This window comes from Pinus tabuliformis, chromosome 8 (genome assembly GCF_031772625.1).
Source record: "Pinus tabuliformis cultivar Carrire ecotype Pingquan chromosome 8, CPIR1, whole genome shotgun sequence".
In the NCBI taxonomy this organism is placed as follows: Eukaryota; Viridiplantae; Streptophyta; class Pinopsida; order Pinales; family Pinaceae; genus Pinus; species Pinus tabuliformis.
The window spans coordinates 1,437,274,880-1,437,295,245 of NC_142294.1; the positions used below are offsets into that span (position 1 = coordinate 1,437,274,880).

Below are 20,366 nucleotides of genomic sequence, written 5' to 3' on the forward strand. Positions count from 1 at the left end.
GTACCACATATAGCTGAGAAGGAAACGACAGTTGAGATGTGGGAGGCTCTCAAGAACCTGTACCAGCATACTTCTGTGCAGAGAAGAATGTTGCTCGAGAACTAGATGAGGTTATATCAGATGAAGAAGGGTCAATCGATTGACTCCTTCCTCGGAGGACTGAATGAGATCCGATACCAGTTGACTACTATAGGAGCGACACTGGATTAAGAGCTTATGGTGAGGACAACCTTGAGTGTTGTCTCAGAAGAGTGGGAAGTGCTTGTCCAGAGCATCCTGGGCAAAGGGACTCTCCTACCTTGGGACGAGATGTGGGAACTCTTCGCTAGGAAGAGATCAGATGGTAGTCGAAGAGAGGTAGCAACAACAAAGGGATCAAGGTCAAGTAGGAGGAGGAGGATGTGGCCCTAGCATCTGAGGGAAAGCAGGAGAAGCGGAAGAAGAAAGATCTCTCCAAGATCAAGTGCTTCCACTGTGGGGAGATGGGTCATTATGTGACCCAGTGTCTAAGGAAGAAGAGTAAGGGGGAGCCTTTGGAGACTAAGGCAGCGCTAGCATGGGTAGAGAAGGAAGTTTTGATAGACGATGACTGTGCCATGAGTGCACACGCACCACTTGAGTGGAAGTGGGGAGACATCGAGCTGTAGTCAGGTGGACTACAGGCGATGAGGGGTAGGATCCTCGAGGTATCTAGCCTCTTGGATTAGACCTTGCTACGGGAGCCCTGACGAGGAGTAGCAGGACTGGCTGGGTGGGTAGAGACGGATGTGGATGGAGCGGCAGAGAGAGCTACAGTGCAGGAGTCAAGGGATCTCTACTTGAATGGTTCATGAGGCACAATACTTGCTAAGGTTTTGCAAATGGGGTAGCAAGCTAAGTGGGCTTGATTGTGGGGAAAACTCCACAGTTAAGCGCGCTTGAGCCAGAGGAGTTCTGGGATGGGTGACCTCCTGGGAAGTCCTGGTTACCGGGTGCAAGCCCCAGAAGTGATGATTGATGCTATGTGATTCATTTCACTAGTTTCAATCCCACTTCTTCACCCCTGTGAGCATCACCCGATGCAATGAGTGCTAAGTGAACTATTCAAAAATCATGAGAAATTAGTCAGTTACGACTACCTCTCATGGAAATGGTCATACGTGAATGACTTTCTTAACACAGTTGAATCCCAAAATGATATCTAATATAATGCACTGCGTAAAACCCCCATACTTAGATATTATAGTCTTCTTCAAAGCATTCAATATAACTCTTAGAGCATATTAATCATTAAGAAGTTACACTTGAAAAATCACAACCATAAATAATGAGTAGAAGAGATCACAGAGATAATAAGACAAGAGACACCAGCAATTAGGTCAATGATAAGGGGAAAACCCAATCAATCTTTCCTTATGAGAGAGATTCCAATTCAATTTGTCCAATAGTAACCAGTCAAAGGTCAACTTTTGACCATTCAAATCAAGTCAAACTTAGTCAACAGAGAGAGATAATATCTCTGATTCTGTCATTATAAAATACCAATCAAAGTCCAGTCAACATCTAGTCAAAGTGCAGATCTGTAGCAACTTGTTCAACAGAAGTCAACTGTGGTCAACGCAGGAGGAATATGCCAAAGTCAATAGGGCCAAGAGTCAATAGAGCGAAGTCAACAAGGCCGAGGATCAACAATCTGAAATCAACAAAATATTTGGCCTCTTTCACAGTTCGGTCAAACAACCAGAGAAATCCCGATCAATGTTGGTCAATGGTAGGTCAAAGATAGTAAACACTTGAACAAAAAACTTCTTTCTTCGCATGTGTGAATCAACTGCAGTAGATCAGATGAGTTTGATGCGATGCTTAGATACCAAATGACCTCCAATGTGGCTCTATTTATCAATGTTGCAAACATCGGCATCGGGATAAAATCAACAAGGGTCCGGAAAACCAAAAAATCGGGAAAATATTGGTAAAAGTCAGCAAACATCGGCAAAATTAAGATACCATCAAAATATCGGTAAAAATCAGCTAAGCCAAAAAATCGTGATTTCGAGATAAAATAGGGATGTTATCGAGATGTTCGTTCATTGTTATTTATAATGGTCAATGTGAAGGGTCACGACCCTTGAAAAGCCACCTCTTGATTATGGAGCCAATTTGACGAGCAAAAAAATAATTTCGTTTTCAATAATTTGCCAATAAAAGTACCGATTGAAGCTACATTTTTCAACAAAGTGTATAATCGTCTCTAACACAAGTATGGTAACTTTTTTACAAATCATCAACTAGAAAGACATTTGAAGAGAAGGATTGTGTGAAGTATTTCTATGTCCATAGCATTGAATATGGTCCACTATGATACTTTAATGGTTTCTTTACCTAATGATGTTGATGTCACTTGGTATTGAGGGTATGTCTCAGATGGTTTGTCTCATATGCATTAGATATCCTTTGAGGGATGACTTGACACTTCTACAACCCATTGAAGAGGACATCTAACCTAGCATGAGAGCACCCATGACTTTTCAGAAACAACATTTCTTGCACAAAGATAAACATTGGCCCTTGAGGATTCCTCACATGGATGCATGACACCTCCTACACCTCATGATGCTGAAACATTGAGCTAAGAAGTTAGGGCATTAGAAGGATTGATGATGTACCCCAGAGGACCCATGACACCTTTAGGCTTGCCTTGCACCTTCTTGATGGGTGTTTCCTTGTTCCAGAGCCGAGATGCAGATGGTGATGACTTGAGACACTTTGAAGTTTGGAGGGCTTGTACACCTTCTCTTGATGATGATGCCATGCCATAGGGTTGCAATGCCACCCATGCAAATCCTAGGATGATGACATGGGGATTCTTGATGATGATGTCTTCGACAAGGAGTTGTAGCTTGGAGATGCACCCTTTCACATTGTTGAGATGTCTTGGAGTGAGGAGCACTCTTTGACCCTTATTGGCACCTTGCTTGATGGAGATGCTCGCTTTATGAGGATGATGTCATGTTGGAGAGTTTTTTTCCCCACACATGTAGAGAAAAAAGAGTTATTTATTATGTTTTATTATTATGTAAAATTATCTCTAGGTCTACTTGGGATGTATTAGGCTTGTTGGACATTTAAAGCAAACTTTTATGGCTTTTGATTGTAAATTAAGAGAAATCTGACTTTGTTACCCTCATATAAATAGAGGGGAGTCAAATCCTCTTGGATCATTGATGCACTCACTCATCATTCTCTCTTGAATGAGTGTGCACTAGTGAATTCTTCTTTTCTCTTGGATGCAATGGCTAAGTAGAGTGCGTATTGCCTTCAAGAGGGTATGTTTTGCATGGAAAGGCTTTCTTTGGATTGATGAAGTGATTCTTGCTTGAATGGTGTAAGTTTAATGTTATTTTCTTTCATTTTGCATGAAATTTCTGAAATTAGGGCAAGTTCAAGAATTGTAATGTTCCAAACTAAGGAAAATAGTGCTATGCAAAGCAGACAATAAAAATAACACCATAAAATTAAACCAGACCATCAGACCACAAAATTGGCAACCAAATTGCATTGTCTACTCATTTTATTAAATGGGAAGACGTGTACAACAAGGTGTTGGAATGTGTGCACCTGGGCTTGCTCTAGGCACACTAGAAAAAGCCCAAAATGAGCAATGAAACACCCTCCTCAAATCTGTTGGTAATCTGGCCCCAAGATCTGCGTTGTTATTGCATAGAAAGGTGTTGCTGCCTGCAATGATCTCTTGTTAGAGCCTTCCCTGTTGCTAAGAAAATTCTGGGAAATTAATCCCAGCCTCTACGCAAGAAACCTAGAATAACCCACAAAGGAATTGGCCAAATGTTGACACAGAATTTTGGCTCAAATTCCCCTTAGCTCCTCTAGTTGCTAGCTGAGTTGGGACCCCTGTTTGACCCCTCATATCTGCCTAGAAAATTCTATAAAATTAGTAGTGTGATCCTTGCCCAAAACCCAGCAAAACCCAGAAAGGGTTTCCCTTGTTTCCAAACATCAAAAATTGACCCTTCACAGCTTGGCCCTCCAATTTCGAATTCTGTTGTTGTGACTGATCTTGTCAATCTTTGCTTTCCAACTCCAACAATCCTCCTCAAATGGCCCTCCAAATTATCTCCCAACACCCTAGCTGCAAACCCCCTCGGATGGCGCTGCCCCAAAGAGTCTCACTCCAATGACTGCGCAGTCATGGAGTAGATGATGCAGTCCTACATGTGATGAAATGAGAGCTTCATGTAGGATGGTCCTCTTATCTGTAGCTGCCCTCTATACTCCTGAAAATGATGCCCTCTATACTCCTGAAAATGATGAAAGGATGCTCCTGTCTCCCCAACTTCCCGAAGTGCCTCACATTGTGACTGCGCAATCCCCTGCGCTTCTGTAACTCCCCGTGCTGCTGGTACTCAAGTTACAGCAGTTGTAACTCATCTCCCTGCTGCTACTATGAACTGAGATGAAGAAGAACTCCCTCCTAGGGTTGGCACTCGAAGTCCACCGAAGCAAGGGTTGAGATCGCCACTTAGAGACACTCGTGTGCTAAACAACACAGTAACTCGACTAAGCAGCTCGAGCAACTCAGATTGAGTTCAACATGTCAAAAGATAAGGTGCTGAAATGAGGAGAGTTGTCTTCCTTATATAGATTTTGTGGAGCACTTTTCCCTCCTTTTTCCCTCCATCGTGGGTCCCTCACTTAACTATCGATTTCCTCTCCATGCAAATCGAACTAGGGAATGCGTATTCTCCTAGTGTGGGTGGCCCCCACGTACAAATTAACCACATCGAAATAAATTCTACTAAGTCTAGCCTCCTAATAAAATCGAATGGGCCCCATCACCACCAAAATCATCCCCAAAATGTAGAAATTAATCTTGTTCCAAATAATTTAGAAAGGGACATTACAGTCCTCCCCTCCCAAATGTTGCTTGTCCCCAAGCAACTTCAGTGTTGGATGCTCAAGTATGCGCTTGCCCTCCCAAGTAGCATCCTCATCCGGCAAGCTCCTCCAATGCACCAAAAATTGCTTGTCCTCAAGCAATGCCTGAGCAAGCATCCTCTCTAACTGCTGCTCCCCACTGTCACTGCAAAATGTGCCAGGGTCCCAGATGTGCCACTGGATCGTGCCTGACCTCTACACTGTCCTGATATGAAAGAATCCTTCAATACCAGGATCCCAGGCCATCCTGTCCAAAATGAAGCTCCCCTCGCTCCACGCATTATCCTGCCCGGTGCTTGTACCAAAAGTCCCATGCTCCATCAGTGACTCACTAAAGCCCAATGGAAGATCTGTATGATCTCCCCCTATAGTAGCCAACGCATCCCTAAAGGTTATTGAGTTGTGAAGAGTTGTGATGCCCCAGTTCCCTGCTAGTCCCAGAGTGGTGCCACCATGCTGACGCTGCGCTACTCTGACTATGACATACTCCCCATCGTGCACAGACAGTATCCTCCCCTCCTGAGGCCTAGTGGCAAAAAATCTGTGAGAGTCAAGCTCATCCTGCCCAGGCATCTCCATGATGCCAATATCTACCCCTCCATTGCCAATCTCAACTCTGAGCCATAACAGGACAAGTCTACCTCGCCATGCAGTGGAGGTTTCAGTGATCCCCCATGTGTCAAACCCAAAGTGAATTGGATCATCCTCTACCATGACCCTGCGTGTCACAAAGTGGAGTGCTCTGGCCGCTAACGTGATCCTCAGGTTCCCCAAACATATGGGGAGCTCATAACTCCCACTCCTCATAGGATGTCGCTACGTAACATCGTTACCAACTGGAACCCATATGGCCCTCATCTCCAATCCCTGTATGTATTCCCTGGGTGGACCCCAAGTATAAGGAGTAGGTCTCATGCCTGTGAACCTACCCTGCTCTGCCAGACCATGCAGTGAAATCTGTTATCCCAACTTTTGATGATACACCTCGACACTGCTCGGAGTCTGGGTACCCTCCTGTAGACAAAGTCTACCATCCACTATCCCTCAAGTGTGAGCTCAGGGGTGGAATATATGCTACCTCGGCTATCAACCACGTCATCCCTAAGCTTGTATTCGATAGCTCGTGCACCTTCCAAGGGTCTCAATTGAAGAGTCTCCTCCCGGCTCATGGCACGCGGTGTCTCATCCAACTGTCTAGGGTGAGCCGCCCATACCCTGTTGCCTGAATGGAGAGTGCCAAGGGGAAACAACCAAACACTCTGTGACTGAAAGAAACACTGGAGGATGATGGGCTGCTATGTCCCAAATGGTATGATAAAAATTCTGTCGGAATGCCCAAGAGTGATCCTATAGGCGACACTCTCTCTGCCTCGGATTTGCTGATAACTCCCTCGAAGCCCTTTCTCTGCTAAGCATGGTGTCCCTAGATGTTGAACAATGTCCTCATCAATCCTAGGTGAGCTGCATCCAATGGTACACCTAATGCCCTTGTCCATATGCCTCCTTGGAGGCAACACTCCAAGAGCCCACTGCGCCGCACCATGCATCACTACACACCACCAAGCAACACCTCATTCCTCGACATGCCACTGTATGTTGCAACCTATCCCTGTACACCACTGGATACCCCCGGCTACGGCTATGCCATCCTGTACCGTCCTGTGTCATTGCACTGGTCACTCCCCGCATATACTCAATGCGATGTGAGGCACTCCCACTTCACAACGTAGTCCAACACACTACAACACACCACCATGCATCTCCATGCCCATGGTAGACCACTGCTTAACGCTAGATGTTCCCACACATCCCTAGATGTGATGGCCTAGAGCTATGTCTCTGCATTTCAGGCCACGCCCAATTAGTATCATCACCTCCACCATCGTATCATTATCCTCGCCGATGAATGGATCTTCCCTCTAAATCCCCCTTGAGGGATCCGAGAAGTGACTCTCCCTATGTGTCAGCGGTGATGCCACCACTGCTTCGCTCCTCTGCATCCTCTATGCCCCACACAAAAGTGAAGAGCCCCCAACTCCATACAAGGCACCGTCTGGTGGCATACCAATGCCACTTCCTCTAACAAACCCCTACCAGAGTATGTTGATCACCCAGTGATCCCGTGTACAAATGCCATACCAAGAAAACCAAAAGAGTTTGTCCCTAAACTGGTCGGCCATTGGTGCTGACTGAGACTCCCCTAGCGAATGTGCATGCTCAACTGCTAGGTCAACTGCACTATCTTGGTTGTAGTCAATCGACATACTTGGGAAATGATAGTTAGTCCCACCCGGAACCCAATGCTAGTCTACGCTATCGATATCCCTAGTGCCTAGAACCTCATGCTGAGCTACACCCAGGTCCACCACCATCTCCATAGCCCACTCCACAAGGTACCAACTCAGAATCTCTCGCCATCCAACCCCAAGAGAGGGATCAAATGCATGAACTCCCGCACATAGAACAACCCCAACATGTGGGTGCTGCACCCTGTGCAACTCAGGTCGTCTCATCTTACTACCTTGGTCAACACATGAAATCTGACTAGGTCGCTCTGTCTCTCTCTGTCCAATGGGTAAAGGTAACCTCATAGTGTTGCCAGCCCCATCTATGTATGCTCGAAGAGGGTTGCTCTCACGCCCCAACGTGCACTCTAGCTGCACCAGTAGGGAATCCAACCGCTCCCCAACATGAGTCAATTTGGCCGTGGACTCGGCACAAACCGCTCTCATGCCCTCCAGCTCCTTATTCTACTGCAGAATAGCCTCTCACACTAACACGACCTTCCTTTTTAATGCTAGAAGGTCGGCCTGAAACTGATGGAATCGTCGTGGGCATCTATCACTTGGAAACTTGGTCATGACTCTAGATACCTCAACAACTATTGGCATCTCGTCCATGGGTGGCTCCTCCTCAACAGATGGCTTTATGTGTGTAGGATCTATCTTCTACACCAAGGTGTCAACTGGGGCTATCAAAGAGGCCTCTAATAAAGGTGACTTCTGTGCCACACCGGGTATATCGATGTGCTCCTCACCATCCTGTGGGCTCTCAGCATCATACTCAACCTCCTCCTCAGGCTCTTGATATCTAAAGCCAGGTCTCCACCAGCAAAAGTGCCCCCCTGGTCTCACCCTCTAACTGTCTATGTCCTGCTTGCCCCTTTCCAGGAGATCTGGTGCCCTAATCTGGTCGACTTTCCCCACATGATGTAGATGGTTGCACCCCCACGACCTTCTCACCTCTAACGCCTCTGTTGTAAGGGTGAGGATGGGTTTGGTCTGTCACCCTCCTCAATTGGGCCAACTGCTTATCGTCCCAATGAATTCTACCCCATAATTTCTGCATATTGGATTTCCCTTGAGCCATGGGTGTCTCCGATTTCACCCGTCATTGTGCACTCATACCCAAAGCTTCCATGATCTTCTGGCTAGTTTCCCACAACTGGGCCAGGATCATGCTATGATACCACTGAATGTTCCAAACTAGGGAAAATAATGCTATGGAAAGCGGACAATAAAAATAACACCATAAAATTAAATTAGACCATCAAACCACAATTCGCAACCAAACTACGTTGTCTACTCATTTTATTAAATGGGAAGAGGTGTACAACAAGATGCTGGAATGTGTGCACATGGGCTTGCTCTAGGCTCACTAGCAAAAGCCCAAAAGGAACAACGGAACACCCTCCTCAAATCTGTTGGTAATTTGGCCCAAGAGCTGCGTTGTTGCCTGTTATTGCCTAGAAAGGGGCTGTTGCCTGAAATGATCTGTTGTTAGAGCCTTCCTTGTTGCTCAGAAAATTTTGGGAAATTAATCCCAACCTCTACGCAAGAAACCCAGAATAGCCCATGAAGGAATTGGCCAAATGTTGACCACAAAATTTTGGCTCAAATTCCCCTTAGCTCCTCTAGTTGCTTGCTGAGTTGGGACCCCTGTTTGAACCCTTAGATCTGCCCAGAAAATTCTATAAAATTAGGAGTGTGATCCTTGCCCAAAACCCAGAAAAACTCAGAAAGGGTTTCCCTTGGTTCCAACCTTAAAAAATTGACCCCTCACGACTTGGCCCTTCTCCAATTTCAAATTTTGTTATTGTGACTGATCCTGTCAATCTCTGCTCTCCCAACTCCAGGAATCCTCCTCAAATGGCCCTCCAAATGATCTCCCATCACCCCAGCTCCAAACTCCCCCAGATGGTGCTTCCCCAAAGACTCTCACTCCAATGACTGCGTAGTGATGGAAGAGATGACGCAGTCCTGCGTGTGATGAAATGAGCTGTGTGTAGGATGGCCCTCTTGTTTGTAGTTGCCCTCTATACTGCTGAAAATGATGAAAGGATGCTCCTGTCTCCCCAACTTCCCGGAGTGCCTCACGTTGTGACTGCGCAATCCCTGCACTGTTGTAACTCCCCCTGCTGTTGGTACTCGACTTACAACTACTGTAACTAGTCTCCCTGTTGTTGCTACAAAATGAGATGAAGAAGAAATCCCTCCTAGGGTTGGCACTCGAAGTCCACTGAGCAACAAAGATTGAGTTCAATATGTCAAAAGATAAGGTGCTGAAATGAGGAGAGTTGTCTTCCTTATATAGATTTCATGGAGCACTTTTCCCTCTTTTTTCCCTCCATCGTGGGTCCCTCACTTAACCATCAATTTCCCCTCCATGCAAATTGAACTAGGGAATGCGTATTCTCCTAGTGTGGGTGACTCCCACGTACAAATTAACCACATTGAAATAACTTCTACTACGTCTAGCCTCCTAATAAAATCGAATGGGCCCCATCACCTCCAAAATCGACCCCAAAATGTAGAAATTAATCCTGTTCCAGAATATTTTAGGAAGGGACATTACAAGAACAAAGAACCTTGGATAGAGAAGATGGAAGGTGATTCGCTTCACTTTAGAAACCTTAGCATATTTCTTGAATAAGAAATTAAAGGAAGGATGCAAGAAACTAGTTCCTTTTATGTATACTTGATGACAAATTTTGCATAAACACATAAAAACGTTGTTTCTGCAAAGTCATGGGTGCTCTCATGCAAAGTCATGAGTGCTCTCATGCCGGGTTATGCAACTCTTGTTTCTATGTGTTTATGCAAAATTTGTCATCAAGTATACATAAAAGAAACTAGTTTCTTGCATCCTTTGACGTTAAATTTCTTATTCAAGAAAGATGCTAAGGTTTCTAAAGTGAAGCGAATTGTCTTCCATCTTCTCTGTCCAAGGTCCTTCGATCTTGACCTTGCCCTAATTGACTCCATTGCCGAATTGATTCGAGGCACCAATCTTGGTGTATTGATTGACTTTAAGTTTCCTTTTTTATGGTAACTAGGGTTAGGGTTTGGTTAAAACTGCAGTTTATTGCAATTTTGCATCTATATGTTATAGTTCTTCATGTAGAAGTTGCATCTATTAATGTTCAAAATGCAAAATCTATCATTTTATTAATGTTTTGACAACTAATTTTGGGGCTGACGTGTAGGTTATTGCTGTTGTTTTGTGCATTTTCAGCCATTAAAAACTACTGGTTAACCTATCCCTTGTTTACCTCCTCGAGCAGCCTCAAACCATTGTTGATCTTACCATTGAAAGGTTGATTAAGTAGCTGTTATACTGATTTGCATGTTGTAAATCTGCATATCTATAAAAGCCTAAATTATAACAGCATTCATTAGTTTATGGTGGCTACTAGATATAACAGCATTCATTAGTTTATGGTGGCTAGTGGGAAAGCTTACTTGAACATCTATAGACCATATTTTGGCCTCCAAGGTCTCGCTGGTACTTCCCTCTATCTCATTATCTTTTTCAACTCTTGAGTCTGACTTTATTGAAGATCCTTTAGGGTGTTTATTCGCAAGTTCCATAGAAATCTATTTGGCTTAGATCCCTAGATCATATAACCTCTAAGTCTTGCTAGGGAAGCCTCCCTTGTGGGGATAGCATCTGACCACAAATAGGGGAGAAGCTATTGAGGTGACAGTGGTGGCGGATTCCATTGTTGCCCTAAAAACTAGAATGCCTAGTGAGGCTTGGAACTAGGCTGCTAGATTTTGCTGTAAGGCCAATTGAGAATTATCCTGGATTGAGATTGGGTAGAAGTCTCGGGAACCTTGACAGCCTTAGGATGTGGCATATCTCATCAGAGGAGTCTAGGTGCAAGTCCTGGGGAAATATGATGGAATAGATACGCCTTGGTTCTGGCATCTCAGTCAAAGGTAGAGCTCACTTCATTAACAAAGGGGGTTATTTACCAACCCAATTCTTTTATAAAATTAAAATGAGATTTTAGATGTGATCACATTTTGTATTTAAGTGCATGAAAGCCTTCATTGGACCTATCCATGATTTCTCACCTTAACAAGGGACATATCTCTAATCAGTCCTATTTTCTTATTCTGTTAGCGGGAAACTAAATTTATGGAGTTGGAACTATTTCAGGCTTAAGCAGTGCCAGAATTTGGTGATATGCAATTTCATACATGAATCTAGGTCTGCTATTACAAGATTACATAATTCATGTGTCAAATTACCATATCTGGAGAAAATGCACGAACTCAACAAAAATAGGATTCTATAATTGCTTTTTCTAAATGAAACTATAAGTAATATTATTTGAAATATGATATCTTGCGACTTTTCTATTGTTTGTTTCATATAATGACAAATATAGAGTTTTATTTCAAGCATGTCTATTTAGCAGGTCAGCTAATGTTGCTTTTTCACTGTTCAGTGTGAACAGGTACATCATGGATATTATCATCTCTAAGTGCCCCACTAATGTGAATTATGTAAATTTTAAATATTTTCTTGCTTTTTTGCTTTTGCTTTCTTCTATAAAACTGGACAATTTTAACTGTTCTGGTCTCAACTTGTGACTAACATTAAGTTTGATGGCCTTTTTCCTGAATCATCTCTCTGCTGATTTATCAATTTTGTTGTGCTTCTTTATAGATTGGTCTCTGTGCTGAGATCAATTTGCATGGGACTAATTCACATTGGTAGCTAAATCCACAAGGAGGGTTTAGATGCGTACAAAAAGTGATAACATTCCATTTGACCACAATGTTCCAACCTGATTATTTAAATAATGCACTCTAATTGGTTATTATTTCTAAAATTGTTGAAGGAAGAAATTCAGATATATATATTTTTTCCTCTTTCTTTGCCACGCAGGGAAGTTGATGAACTAGCTGACATTGATTGGGATAACCTGAGGTTTGCAATCCAAAAAACAGATTACATGTACCTTATGAAATGTTGCCAAGATGGAGAGTTCTGTGAAGGAGATCTTCGTCCTTTTGGAAATATTGACCTAAGCCCATCAGCTGGTGTCTTGAATTATGGACAGGTTTGTGAAGCTATGTTCTTTTATCTCATAGGTGATATATTATAACGGTCATTACAATCATTTCCTAACATTCACATTTTTCCTGTTCTCAAATACAACATTTCATGCCTGTGATTTTTATTCTAAAAGAACTTGAACTTTAGAAGGTTCTTTTCAAATTTAGACCAATACAATTTTCAAGATTTCATTTCACTGAGGACATCTTCACATTGCATTGTGGTCTTTGTTTGGTTCATATGCAGTGTACGATTCAAAATGAAGTGGCTTCTTGTTTTCATTTGACATCCTTTAACCAGTAGCTAAGTCTGTTTGGTTGGGTTATATGGCAAAGCCTATTAGCGGATGGGAATTTTTCAGATATTCTAGAAGCTACCAAGTTGAATTTAATATCCATCTAAGCATCCTTTGCAGGCCAAGGTCTCCATTAGATAATCTATTCCCTAGTACACAAGTTGCTGTAGGTGAGATGCTTCACCACAGCAGAATACTCTCTGTAGGTGAGATCTTTTTGGACTGCTAATTCCACACTCATAGCCTCTTACTTCCAGCCTTTAAATGGCTCTGGTCACAGGAAGCCTCACGAACAAATCTCTAAAAGGAATCTTGTCACTGACTTCTTTTAGGTCTTCTTTCTTCTTTTGCTGTTTCCAGTGTTTGTTAAGAGTCTACTTGTAAATAATAAGGAATTGCATCCAATGTCAAAGTTCTTCCGAAAAAACTAGATGGTAGGGAGAAATTATATTGTTAAGAGTCAAGACTATATTTGTGGAAAAGTATATTCTTATGGTTGAATATCTGCCAGAGTTAGGGATTAAGAGAAAAAATATGTCTCTTAAGAAAATTGTTTACTAAAACTTTTATTTATTTTTTTCCCTCAAGGAAATATTTTTATATTCCATATGAGAAAAATACATGTTTTGTCCTCGAGGGAGTCTCGACAACAAGGCTCGAGGCCATTACAAGGATGTGTTCATTATGAGCTCAACATGTCATAAGCAGAATTGAACCAGTGTGTGGAGGATAACAACATTTCTCCCAACCACCCGAGCTACATCCATTTGACTGAAAACAGTTTACTAAAACTTACAAGCTAGCTATAGTTACTTGATGTGCGAATTTTGAAATTGAAAATATAGTCAAAATTCTTAAATATATGCCAAATCAAACTACACATTTCTCAAAGTTCAAGGGAAATAGGAAATCTTTGAGTGACTGTGTTGCAGTATAAGGGAGGAAACAAGCTAAATATATAGAGCCAGAAAACAACTCCATGACAAATCTTGCTTAAATATAATTGAATAAAACAGGAAAAATATGCACGAGAATGTGTATGCCAGTGTGTACTACTATGGGGAGGTGACGAGTATCTGAACTTCTCAAGTATTTGGTCACTGTCATTCTTGACGGGCATGTCTTGGTTGTCAAATTTTAAACTTGTCCTGCTATTTAGTTTTTAGATTGAAATATATTTCTATACATGTTTTGCTGCTTATGTATGAAATCAACTTGTAAGTTATGTATTGCACACTGTATTTACCAATTCTGACCTTCTTGACCCCTTGGAAATGCATTTTGTTTGTTATGTCATCATGGCTTGTGGTATGGGTCAATGATTCGACATTTGTTTTATGCTATATGCGTTTTCTCCCTATGATCATGTTTCTCTTAGAAGATGCACGTTGTTATTTTGTTTTGCAATCCCTGGAGAATATTAGGAAGCTGCAGATTTTTATAGAGAGAAGTTTTTGGGTTTTTTATATATATAATTTTCATATTTAATCTTGTTTGCTGAAACTCTTCTAAGGACATAGTCCTGTTGGTATTTTAGGGTTTATTCGAAGGATTGAAAGCACATAGGACATATGATGGGCGAATCCTGCTCTTTCGTCCAGAAGAGAATGCCTTGCGAATGATAATGGGTGCAGAACGTATGTGTATGACAGCCCCATCAATAGAACGATTTGTGGAGGCTGTAAAACAAACAATCTTGGCCAACAAGCGCTGGGTAACAATGTTGTTCACTTTGAATGCTTTTAATGGTTCTTGTTTTTCGATATCACAGTTGTTGTATCTTTAATAGAGTTAATTTGGAACATTTATGCATGTTGCTTGCAGATACCGCCTGCTGGAAAAGGCTCTCTTTATATCCGCCCACTACTTCTTGGTAGTGGAGCTATATTAGGAGTTGCCCCAGCTCCAGAGATCACATTTCTTATATATGTTTCTCCTGTCGGAAACTATTTCAAGGTCGGTTTCTATAATGCTACCTAATTAATCAAGATCATGCTTTTCTGTTGTTACTTTGCGATTTCCTAAATAGCCATTTCTTGATGGATAAAAGTTCCTATCAACTGAAATTTTCTGTTTTGGCACATATTACAAATAATAAATAGTAAATACATCAGACAATAGTAATATAGATGTAGGTTGGAGCAATCGTGAATACATGAGTTACCCCAGCATTTGTTTTTCCACCCCTTTATTTTCCTTTTGCCTTTTCTTGATTTTTCTTTGTATTAATGTTGGGGCTTTAGGAAATGAGAGCATGTTGTGAAGGAGGTAAAGCAATTATTACCCCCTTAAGGTGGGGTAGTTCATTGCCCACCAAGGGTTGGCACGTGCATTGATTCCTTAATGATGAGGGGGCATTCACGGGCCCCAGGAACCAAGATGATGGCCATGATAATGGGTAGAGCTCATGTTTGGATTTTGCCCACATGCTATATTTAATGTCTCGGCCATCTTTTGCATTTTATAAGATTCTTTTCCTTTTGTTTCTTGCTTGTGGCCATAATATGCTTTTAACTTTCTTTTAGCTGTATCGACCTCCGGGGCAACATTTCTATGCCCGACCTAGATATGTGGACAAGGGAAGAGGGTGTGCTAGTGCCTCTTGGACCTAGAGAAGGAATATGATGACACAGGGCTTGTAATGTGTGGGGGGAAGTGAAAAATGTGGAATAGAAAAGCAGGACTAGCTACCAAAATTAGGGTTTCCTAAGTAATGCCCTTCCTAAATATTGATTTGGGGTCGCATCGGATGTGCTCTAGCCACGCAATTTGATGGAGAGGTTGGGCCACATGAGATCTCCAATACTTAGAAAGGGTTTGGGTAGATTCTAAGCAGATAAGGAGATATTAAAATAATTAATATTTTTAATGGAGTCCCTAAGTCTAAATTTAGGGAAAATAAAATATAAATGTGTATTAATATGAATCTATGTTAGAGTGGTCCAAAAGACATGGATCAAGCCAGATCTAATCTTAGCCGTTGATTAGGGACTTAATCTCGGCCGTTGAGATGTCAATAGGAAAAGTATAAGAGGAGGCTTGAGGGTCACTTGGAGATAACACCAGATGATCAGTCATTCTATTCTCTAGAGCAGGGTTTGCTAAGAGAGATAGAATCAGTGATCAGGAGAGCAGTTGAGGGGCATTGAGTCAGAGAAACAGATAAGGCAAAGATTGTGCCGAGAGAGCAGCGTAGCAGTCAAGGAGGGTGACGCAGAGTTAACAAGGGCTCACACAGGGCCACGCAAAGGCAGCCAAGTGCTGCGCAGAGCACCAAAGGGGCCAGCGCAACTAACGCAGAGGCTCGCAGAGCTGACGCAAGGCCAGTGTGAGATAGAGAGGGGCTGACGCAGTCCAGTTTGGGCAGAATCTGTGGTTGCAGGAGCAGTTTTGTGCTGAGGAGCTGCTGGAAGGATTTTCCGGGGTTTCAGCCAGGAGATTTCTCTCAAACTGTGAGGTATATCTGCAAAGGAAATTCTCTGTTGGGTAGGCCAGTTTCGACACCTAGATTGTACTCTGATACTGCTTAATAAGAAAACCCTCAGATAGCTGCACCGGTTTTCCCGCATTGGGTTTTTCCAGGGACATTGGTCCAAAAATAATGGTGTCATATGGTGTGTTTGTTCTTGTTTCTTTTAGTTGTTGATTTGTAATATGTTGAGCATGCACTGGTGTTTATTTTCAGTATTTACTTTGTAAATAACTTGTTAAAGTAAAAAATAACAAGTAGGTAGGAATAAATCAGAAAAAGTGCATCAAGGGTTTCTAAACTAAGTAAATTTAGAAACTTCAACATGGTACCAGAGCATTATTGTAGATCACAGGAGGACTAAAAGACATCAGTCGAGCGGAGCAATAGCAACAAAAAACAGCTGTCCCGAGGTGACAGAGGCTATTTCTAACAGCGCAAAAGCCAAGAAGTGTGACATAGAGCCAACCTGAGCCACGTAGAAGAAGTCGGGAGTTGTGCAGAGCCTCAAAGAGGCTAGTGTTGTTGACACAGAGGGCCAGAGGGCTGACGTAGGGCATCCCAAGGCTGAGCAGACCCATCTGGGGTGATGCAGAGCCAGCGTGAGGTAGAGAGGGACTGACGCAGTTCACAGAGAGGCAGTTGTTGGAGTCTAGAAGGTTGCTGAAATATTGCAGAGTGGAGCTGGTGAGGTACTGTAGTCTTAACAATACCTGACAGAGCAGGGCCAGAGGAGTTGTTATCGAGGGTTTCTAGCTGAGGAACCTGGATCAGCAGTGCAGTTGCACAAGACGATTAGAGTAGGGGGCATCTCGACAAGCGGCAGAAGGATTTCTAGGAGGGAAATCAAGACTCAGAGGGAGTCCAGAAGAGAACTTCAAGACGGGAAGTAGAGACTCAGAGGAGTCGAACAAAGAACTTCCAGAAGGGAAGTAGAGGAGCGTCATGGCACTACACGGGGTAAGGGACCAGGATAGACTGGACAAAGCGTTGAACTTGGCAGTCTGGAAGAACAGAATCTTATCAGTGCTTGACAGGAATCATGTCAAGAACTTCGCCTTGAAGACGATAGCTATCCTAGTTGCCCCAAATGATAATGACAAGTACGAAGAGGCGATGGCGAGGGCCAAGTGCATTATCCTTGATGGGGTCAAGGATCATGTGGTACCACATATAGCCGAGAAGGAAACGGCAGTTGAGATGTGGGAGGCTCTCAAGAACTTGTACCACCATACTTCTGTGTAGAGAAGAATGTTGCTCGAGAACCAGATGAGGTTGTATCAGATGAAGAAGGGTCAATCGATTGACACCTTCCTCGGAGGAATGAATGAGATCCGAGACCAGTTGACTGCTATAGGAGCGACACCGGATTAGGAGATTATGGTGAGGACAACCCTAAATGTTGTCTCAGAAGATTGGGAAGTGTTTGTCCAGAGCATCCTGGGCAAAGGGACTCTCCTACCTTGGGACGAGATGTGGTCAGCTCTTCGCCAGGAAGAGATCAGACAGCAGTTGAAGAGGATGTGGCCCTAACATCTGAGGGAAAGCAGGAGAAGCGGAAGAAGAAAGATCTCTCCAAGATCAAGTGCTTCCACTGTGGGGAGATGGGGCATTATGCGACCCAATGCCCAAGGAAGAAGAGTAAGGGAGAGTCTTCCGAGACTAAGGCAGTGCTAGCACGGGAAGAGAAGGAAGTTTTGATAGACGATGACTGTGCCATGAGTGCACACGCGTCACTTGAGTGGAAGTGGGGAGACATCGAGATGTACTCAGGCGGACTACAGGCGATGAGGGGCAGGATCCTTGAGGTACCCAACCTCTTGGATTAGACCTTGCTACGAGAGCCCCGACGAGAAGTAGCAGGACTCTCTGAGTAGGTAGAGACGGATGCGGATGGAGCGACAGAGAGAGGTACAATGCAGGAATCCCAACATAACGCAGAGCTAGCAAGCTGCAGCAGTGCGAGAGGCACAGGAGTGTTGCATGAGTGCAGGCAACGGTGCGAGATGTAGGGAGTTGTTGCAGCAGCACAGAGGTCAGAGAGGGAGCACTTGTCAGCGGCAGAGGGAGCTTCAACATCAGTGGGTGTCTCTAGCTCAATAGGGAGGTTAGTTGGGAGATCAGTTACTTACTTCTCAGTAATTGAGTTGCAGTGCAGCAATGGGCAGCACGACGCAACATGATGAGAGGAGGTGCAGTGCGGATGTAGTGCGGGGAGAAAGGACTAGTAGCAACACAGATGCAAAGGGAGCTGTTGTATAGATGCAGTAGTGGCAGTGGCAGAACCATGGGCAGTAGTACAGGAGGCAAAAACGCAGAGGATGGTGGGCAGGAAGGCCTAGCATCAGCACAGGTAGCGATGCCGGATGATCAGAGTAATACTCAGTGAGGAGTATTGCTAGAGCACAGTCCTCGCTAAGAGGGAGTGTTGATTTGGGGTAGCATCAAATGTGCTCTAGCCACGAAATTTGGTGGAGAGGTTGGGGCGCATGAGATCTCCAATAGCCAGAAAGGGTTTGGGTAGATTCTAAACAGATCAGGAGATATTAAAATAATTAATATTTTTAATGGAGTCCCTAAGTCTAAACTTAGGGAAAATAAAATTTTAATGTGTATTAATATGAATTTGTGTTAGAGTGGTCCAAAAGACATGGATCAAGCCAGATCTAATCTTAATCGTTGATTAGGGACTTAATCTCGGCCGTTGAGATGTCAATAGGAAAAGTATAAGAGGAAGCTTGAGGGTTACTTAGAGAACACACCAGATGATCAGTCATTCTATTCTTTAGAGCGGAGTTTGCTAAGAGAGATAGAATTAGTGATCGGGAGAGCAGCTGAGGGGGCATTGAGTACAGAGGAACAGAGAAGGAAAAGGTTGTGTCGAGAGAGCAGCGCAACAGCCAAGGAGGGTGACGCAGAGCCAACAAGGTCTCACGCAGGGCCACTCAGGGGCAGCCAAGTGCTGCGCAGAGCACCAGAGGGGCCAGCGCAACTAACGTAGAGGCTCCCAGAGCTGACGTTGGGCCAGCGTGAGACAGAGAGGGGCTGACACAGTCCAGTTTGGGCAAATGCTGGGGTTGCAAGAGCAGTTTTGTGCTGAGGAGTTGCCGAAAGGATTTTCCAGGGTTTCAGCCAGGAGATTTCTCTCAAATTGTGAGGTATAGCTGCTAAGGAAATTCTCCGTTGGGTAGGCCAGTTTTGACACCCAGATTGTACACTGATATTGCTTAATAAGAAAACCCTCAGATCGCTGCACTGGTTTTCCCGCATTGGGTTTCTCCGGGGACATTGGTCCAAAAATAATGGTGTCATGTGGTGTGTTTGTTCTTGTTTCTTTTATTTGTCGATCTGTAATATGTTGAGCATGCACTGGTGTTTATTTTCAGTATTTACTTTGTAAATAACTTGTTAAAGAAAAAAATAACAAGTAGGTAGGAATAAATCAGAAAAAGTGCATGAAGGGTTTCTAAACTAAGTAAATTTAGAAACTTCAACACTAAAGACATAGGCCAATAGGGGAGATCCCACGGGACTAGGGTTGAAGATTAACCCCCCATTTAAAGTGAGCGAACATAACCACGACCAAAGCCCTTCCTTCTTCCAAGTCACCTAGTAATCCATGCCCAATGAAAAGCAAGCATAAGCACCCGATTGCACAATGAAAAACATACCTTTTGGGTAAGATTGCCGACCTTGCAGAGATAAAGTGGCACATCACATTAGTTATGGGTGGCTCTTAGGGGCTGCTAGGTGTCGGCTAGAAGAATATGACCAGGAGAAAATCTCTTCAAGGGGTACCCACTTTTGGTACCTAGTGTTACCCACCGTTTTATGGGTGATATCCCTAGGAGAAAAAATTTCTCCAAGATGGTCCTCAGTCGACAGCCATCAACCCCTTGCAGCCACCAACTAGCTCGTTGTGCCATTCCTCCACCACCTGAGCAACCATGTGGTCCCTCACCCATCTGTCATGATTGTATGTTTGAAGGTGGGCCTCCCGAACCTAAAGGTATGCCTTGTCATTTGGTAATTGAGTATTGTAGTTTGCTTATTATGGATACTTCTGTGCATGGATTAATGGGGGGATTCGGTGGAAAGAGTGGGCTAGGTTTGTGCTCTTGTCCCCTAGACCTCTTTGGATGTTAACCTTAGACCCTAGTCCCATGGGATCTCTTTTATTGACCTTTGGGCTTTATGGATGGTACTACATGGGAAACCCTGATTTTGGTTGCGTGGTCCTGCTCCCTCATCCACATATATCACTACCCTTCTACTCATTATAACCCCATTCATCATTTCTCCCACCTGGGTCCACAT

General features: G+C 43.5%; 1 protein-coding gene across 6 annotated transcripts in view; it reads left to right on the forward strand.

Annotated features, from left to right (window-relative positions):
* LOC149241084 (branched-chain-amino-acid aminotransferase 5, chloroplastic-like) overlaps window positions 1-20,366 on the forward strand; it is a 172,119-nt gene that overhangs the window by 53,396 nt on the left and 98,357 nt on the right. For all 6 annotated transcript variants that reach the window (XM_089373868.1, XM_089373869.1, XM_089373870.1 and 3 more), the window contains exons 3-5: window positions 12,115-12,289; window positions 14,118-14,294; window positions 14,405-14,536. In XM_089373868.1, coding sequence (XP_089229994.1) covers window positions 12,115-12,289; window positions 14,118-14,294; window positions 14,405-14,536 — 484 coding nt within the window. The remainder of the gene's footprint in view (window positions 1-12,114; window positions 12,290-14,117; window positions 14,295-14,404; window positions 14,537-20,366) is intronic.